The sequence below is a fragment of the Acartia tonsa genome, chromosome 9 (assembly GCF_053477335.1).
Source record: "Acartia tonsa isolate MP-2025a chromosome 9, ASM5347733v1, whole genome shotgun sequence".
Taxonomy (NCBI): domain Eukaryota; kingdom Metazoa; phylum Arthropoda; class Copepoda; order Calanoida; family Acartiidae; genus Acartia; species Acartia tonsa.
Genome location: NC_137268.1, coordinates 25,120,578 through 25,127,602, shown reverse-complemented (window position 1 = coordinate 25,127,602; position 7,025 = coordinate 25,120,578). Strand labels below are relative to the sequence as shown.

Genomic DNA, 7,025 nt, shown 5'->3' with positions numbered 1-7,025 from the left:
TAGATTAGAAAAATAGAGATAAAATTTAATTTCTAGGCCACTAAAGTACCTATTTAGGTCATTACAAAAAAATAAAACTTAATAAAGATTATTTTTAAAAATATTATAAATTTTAAAGTAAAATTTTTTTCAAAAACTTCCTGCAAATTAAAGGTAATAATTAGATAAAAAGTAGTTCTATTTTTTTCAGTTAAACGCAAATACTTTAGGCGGCATTTCTTTGCATGAGTTCCGTCAAAAGATATTTCTCTCTTCGGACTTTATCAACCAATAAAATAGTTTAGTTCCATCTATACTTTAGTTAGCGGCACAACAGAAGCACAGTTACACTTAGAATGGATGTATATAGATTTAATATATTTCAGCATTTTCAAAATTTTTTGAAATTGTTAATACTGTCTTTATTGCTTAAAAGTAAGATAACTTTTTTAAAAATTGTTTTTAAGAAACATTAAATATAAACATTGATTATAAGTTTTTTTTACAAAAAAAAATATTTTACTAAAATTTTTTTTAACTAAAAGACATTTTATTTAAAATTTTTATAATAAATGAAAACAATTTAGGTAGCAATCAAGTAAAAATTTTGAAATTTGATATACCAGAAGCAGCCAGGTATTTTTTTTTTAAATTAAAAAAAAAAATTTATAATATAGAAAAGAATAAGATCTTTTACAAATAATATAAAATTATAACTGCTTATAAGATAATTAAATATGATTTTAAAATTTTTTTTGTTTATTGGACAAGTTTTTAAAAATTTTTTAAAAGTTTATTAAAAAACACTTTTTAAAAACCTTAGATTTAAAGTAAAAAACTATTTATTTTAAGAAAAAAAATAAGTTTTTTAACTATTGTATTTTAGTAAAAAGTAGATTAGGATTTGTTATCCTTTTTTTTTAAAAGTTTATTTTGCAATATATAAGGTTTTTAATTAATGTTGGTTTTAGAGCAATAAAACGCAACAAAAAAAATTTGCTAAACACATATAGTTAAATATAATTTTTTTATTTATTGAGTTTTTTCAATTATTTATTGAAAAAACTTGTTAAATAAAAAATTTGATTTTTCAGAGCTCATTGCGAAATATTAAACATCAAATTACAAAATTTAAGAAACATTCTTTACAAACTAACTTTCAAAACTACCAATTACTAATTAATAAAAAAAAATTTACGCTCTTATAAATTTGTCTTTTTAAAAACCAAAACTTTACTCTCAATTTACCAAAACAAAAAAATAAAAATATTTTACTACCATAAGAGATAAAAAAAAATTAAAAAGAATTATTAAAAAATGCTTTTTTGCCTTTTTTTTCTATAAACAAAATCTATTTAAATGTATTTTCTTAAATAACAAATTCTATGTTCAAAAGTTATAATAATATTTTAATTATAAACAAGCATAAACGTAAGAAATGCATAATCTAACCACAATGTTTTTTAAATAAAAAAAAAAGTAAATTAAAAGAGGCAAAAAACCTTTGAGTTTTTTTTAACGACTTACTTACCAAAAAAAAAGCTCAAGACTAAAATATGCAACAACTTATACCTGACCTAAAATGTAATCAAAATGTTGTTACATACGTCTCTAGGTTATCTTTTTTGTAAAAAAACAATCATAAATTTTTTTAATTACAAATATATAAAAAAATTTTCAAACGCTTTTTTAAAGAAGGTGTCTTACCATTTATTTTTATAGCTAATCGGTGTTTTTAGTTAGTAGTAAATGTAAAATAGTTCAAAAATTATTATATGCAATCATTTTTTTTGTAGGCCTCTTATTTTTTTAAAAAATAAGAGGTCTACAAAACCAATTGCATTTCGGAATTCTTTAGAAAATTTACTATGTACTAAAAACACCAATAAGCTAAAAAAAATTAAAGTAATGAGGCTTTAAACTAAAATTCTTTAAAACTAGGTTTGAAAAAAAATTGTTTATATTTTTTAAATATTTTTTATATTCTTTTCAAAAACATAAAACTAAATTAGATTTAAAATATTTTAAAGCTAAAAATAATAAAAGGCGTAAAAAAACTACAAAACAATGTGTTGTATTTATTGATATTTCTCAAAAAGGAAAGATTATTTAAAATTAGTTCATCAAATTAGTAATTAAGTGACTAAAATTTCAACTTTTACTTATTTTGTTCTCAAAAGGACACAACAGTAGAAAAAAATTAAAAAATGTGGTCTCGCGAAAAAAAAAAAATTAATAAATGTTTAAAATATTCTTCAGCAATCTTTTAATTACAAAAATACGTTATATTATTATTAAAAGTCAAATTAAAAACACCTAAATCATTAAAAAAATGTAAATATTTAAAAATTTAAATATTTTCTTTATAATTAAACTACCATATTTATAACGTTGACAAAAAATTTTAGTCTCTTATAAAAGCTAAAAAATTTTTTTAGTCAGAAAAAAAAATTAAAGGACTTACAAGGAATAGTTTTGCTCCAGAAACTGATTTTTTGTCTATCTTTAAATAGTTTTTTAATACATTTTTTTATGCTTAGAATTAAAATTTTTTATTTTATAATACATTTTAGAGCAGGAGAGGATGTAAAACTAGTTTGTTTTTATGATTTAGAAGTAAGTTTTTTCTTTAAAAACCTAATGTTTAATCAGTAAATTTTAAAAAATAAAAAATCAGGTAAACTATTTTTATCATCATTAAATGCCTTTTTTTTGACCATAAAGTCCAGAAAGTACTAAGAGTTCTTTCAAAAAAATCTTATATTAGTTCTAATAATTTCAGTTAAGTGCGTCAAAGTCGTTTTTAGTTGTCTTTGTCTACGTTTTTAGTAGTTGGGTCTAATCTTAAGCATTTTTTTGAAATTTTTTATGTTTAATTCTAGACACATGTTTATTTTACCTTAATTTTTATATTTTTTTTCTGCTAAGATACTCTTGCACTTGGTCTTAGCATACAATTTAATGTTTTATATTTTGTTTTCTGAAAATATTTTGCAAATTCTAAATAAGTAGCTAATGTAAAATGCAATTTAATTGTTTAAAATTTTTAAAACTGTTAAAAAACCTAATAAATTTTAGTTATTTAAGCTTTTTTTACTTTTAATAATTTTGTTACTTTGTTTCAATTATTTTTAATTTAATGTTATATTTTAGTCAAGATTTGTAGGTATATTCAAAATTTTAGTCTTTTTGATATTAACAAATAGTCCAATTTGTATTTTATATTTAATTTGTCTGTTTTAGCTTAAAGATTTACATAAGGAATCTGGTTAAGTTTAACACATTAAATAATAATTATTCTAAACAGAAAAAATTCGTCAACAAATCCTCTTTTAGCACAAAATCCTAGTTTGTTGTCAATTTTTTTTTATCATTTTTCTTTTAAACTTTATATATGACCTAATTTAGAGAAAAAAAAACAGAAAAATTTTCTTCAATTGTCAAAATAATTTAAATTTTACAAAAAGACTAGTTAGTTTAAAAAAAATATCTGTCTAAGCATTTTAGAAGTTAACTCAAAAGTTTTTTTGTTCTTAAAAGACTATGTATAGATGCTTCTTTATAAGCTTTTTTAGCTCTGCTGTCAGTGTTATCTCTCTTGTCTTTCTTTGTGCACCTTTTTGACTTCTTTGTCACAAGCAGAAGATTCAGAATTGCTCATGTTAGTCAAATATTGAGCAATTTAAAATTTGTTTTAGGTTTTTTTTTTTTTTATGTTTTTTTTAAAAAACCTTTTAACTTTATTTAAGTCACAAAAACTGACACAAATAGGCAGTAATTTTTAAAAAACGATTTGTTATTTTACTAATCCTTATAAAATATAATAAAACAAGGATGACAACATCCACAAAAGCAAAACGGTAGGACAAACGGACATTATTACTTGTATAGTTATAGAACTTAATTATCATAATATAAATTTATAAGAGTAAGAGCAAAATTGTAAGTAAATTTGTTGTAAAACTGCTTGATACAGGATAATTTTTATGGACATACTTACATTTTTAGAACTTTAGGATTACATTATACTTTGTTGTCCCAGGAATCAATATATCAAAAATCAGATCAATTTGATGATTTGATTACATAAAAATTTGTTGTTAAAAAAGTAAAAAAATCAACATGTTTTTAAATAAACGTACACACATTTTGGTAATGATTTGAGAGTTGCTACGCTTTCTAAATCGTATCTAACTACTATAGGAATCACCATGCAAAATTTAAAATCGATAGGACAATTCTAACATTCCCAAAATAACGAAATAAGCTATCCGTTACGGACGGACTGACTTTAATTATAGAAAAGCTTTGCTTTTAAAAAAAGCTAATGTTTAATCAAAATTTTGTAATTTGACCTATATTAAATGCTATGACAAAAATGAGAAAGAAAAACAATAGTTTTTTTTTACGAAATTTTTTTTTTGGTTTTGAAATTTTACAAAATAAAATATTTGTTTCTTCTTTTTTCTAATTCAAAATCTTTACCTAATAAAAAAATTTATTTTTAAAAAATTAAAAATTCAATTTTTAGGATAAAAATTTAACATCAGTTATTAAATTATAAAAGTATAAAAATTCTAAAAAATTTAAAATTGCGGTTTTTTTAAAAATTATAACTATGCTTTTAATTTGCAATTAAGATTGTTTCAAAACAAAAACATTTTTAAAATTTTATTTTAGGGTGAAACACTAAGAAGTGTTAAATGGTATAAGGGACAACACGAGTTTTTTCGATTTTTTCCAAGGTAGATTTAGAGAGCAAAATTATTTTATTTTATTTTATTTTATAAATTTAAAAAAAAATATATGAAATTTTTAAAAAATTAATTTTTATTTTTAGAGACTTTAATAACCCTCATAAATTTTTTTTGCCTCCTGGTTTACATTTGCAGGTAAGTTTAAAAAAAAAAAAAATCTTTACCTGAAAATTTACTTTATACATTTATAGTTATTGTGGTTTAAATTACTTTTTTTATATATTTTTTTTATCATATAATTAAAAAATTTTTGTTGCAAATGAATGCACTTACATGATGTTAAGGAAAAAAACTGTGATGAAAAAACAGTTATATTATCAAATATACATGCAGACATGTCAGGTAAAAAATAAAAATTAAATTAAAAAATAATAATTTTTAACCTAATTTTTTTTTAAGGTTTTTACACTTGCGAAGTTACAACAGAAGACTTTTTTGAAACAGTTTCTGAAAAACACTATTTGCAAATTATTGGTAAATTTACGTTTTTACAAAAGAAAATAGTTTTTTTGTTTATACCTAAAAATTTTTTTCAGAACCACCTTCTTCACCACCTAAAATCTTTGGTGACTTTTTGCAGGCTTATTTAAATACCTGGATAAATCTTGACTGCAGGTAAAAAAAAAAAAACAGGAAGGAAGTTTTGACACATTTGCTGATAGGTTTTAAAAGACTAAACTATTGAATAATAAAATATGCGTTTTTATAAAAAAATTCCTATATTGTTGTATAAAACAATTTTTAGTAGCATAGCTACTTAAAATTTTCTTTGTATGTCCGTCTTTTAGTTTGTTTGTCAGTCCGTAACACTTTTTAGCAGGTTTTAAGCTATTTTTTTATTTTCTATATTTATATGTGCTTTGCTACTTATGTATGTTATCATCCTTGTTTACTTTATTTTTATAAAAAAAGCTGAAACTCCTTGTGAACATTTTAGAAATATGCAGCATCAATAAATATAAAATATCTTTACATTCATATAAAAAAGAGTATAATTACCTAAATAATTTTTTAAGCGTCTATACTGCATATTAGCAGCTTTTAACAACAAATACAACTAAAAATTTCCTTTTTTAGATTACCGCAAATGAATGTAAAACCAACAATTGAATTTTTAATCAATGAGAAAAAAGCAAAAGAATCAGCAGAAATTATTCTTTCTATTAAATCAGGGTAATAATACAATAAAAAACTATAGTTTGACAATGCATAAACAACAAAAAAAAGTTTTAGGCACATTCTGCTCAATAAAAGTTTTTTAAACAAAAAAATGATAATTTGCTAAAGAATTCTTAATTTTAAAATTTTTTTTAAATATTAAGATAAATTTTTGCACAATTAAAATTTTTTAAAGATTATTATTTAAAATTCAAACAACTTAAATCTATTTAAAAGTAATTAAATGTTAGGATTGTAGTTGTTTTTTAAATTGACATTATAACTTTTAAATTTATAAAATATTTATGTTCAAAAAACACTATTTTTTTTTAAGCTAGTTTAGATAATTTTTTTTGACTGTTTATTGCTGTGTTTTACCTACATGCATTTAAAATTTTTCAAAAAGATAAAAATAAATTTTGTTGCCAGTCTTTTTATATAAGTATTTTTTTTAGAGAAATCAACAATCAAGAAACAGTTCTAAATATGAAAATTAAATTACAACAGTATCATTTAAACAAAAAAAATCAGGTTACTTTTATATTATTCTTTTTAAAAAAAAAGAGTTTTAAATTATTACTAGAGTTTTTATTAAAAAAAAATTGCAAAATTAAAAAAAATCTCGATATTTTTATTATATTTAGTAAAAATTACCTGGTTAAAAATATTTATTAAAGGTTAAATTTACTTGTCGTGTTTCTGCAGCTAACGGAGTGTTTATTGAAGAAACTTCTAAACTAATAAATATAAGGTAATTTTTTACAATTTTTAATATTACAAAAATTTATAAATATGTATCTTATTTTTTTTCAGATCTCTTCCTTTTTCTTTAAACAATAGCAAAAAACATACTTTAAACTATAATTTGTTTGTTATTTTATGTGTTTTAAATTTTTATTAATAAAAAATAAAACGTAATGTTTTTTGATGCCATTGCTACAATAGACCAACCTAACAAAAGACTAACTAGTCGTTGCTACAAAATACCAACACTTACAAAAGAACAACATTTAAAAAATCGTAACGCTAGAAGGTTTAAAGTTGCACCACGGGGCTAAAAAAACTAGTTTTAATCTTATAATTGTACATTCTATATCCGCGGAAAGCCGTTTATAATACGATACGAGAAAT

The 7,025-nt window shown here is 20.9% G+C and overlaps 1 protein-coding gene across 1 annotated transcript; it reads left to right on the top strand.

Annotated features, from left to right (window-relative positions):
- Window positions 1-258: 258 nt before the first annotated feature.
- Window positions 259-6,817, top strand: LOC145327792 (uncharacterized). Its single transcript, XM_080171345.1, has 12 exons — window positions 259-414; window positions 567-615; window positions 2,553-2,595; window positions 4,660-4,724; window positions 4,820-4,871; window positions 5,021-5,078; window positions 5,136-5,210; window positions 5,273-5,351; window positions 5,814-5,909; window positions 6,350-6,425; window positions 6,572-6,645; window positions 6,708-6,817. The coding sequence occupies exons 1-12, from the start codon at window positions 336-338 to the stop codon at window positions 6,793-6,795; spliced, it is 834 nt and encodes a 277-aa protein (XP_080027471.1). The 5' UTR covers window positions 259-335; the 3' UTR covers window positions 6,796-6,817.
- Window positions 6,818-7,025: the final 208 nt, after the last annotated feature.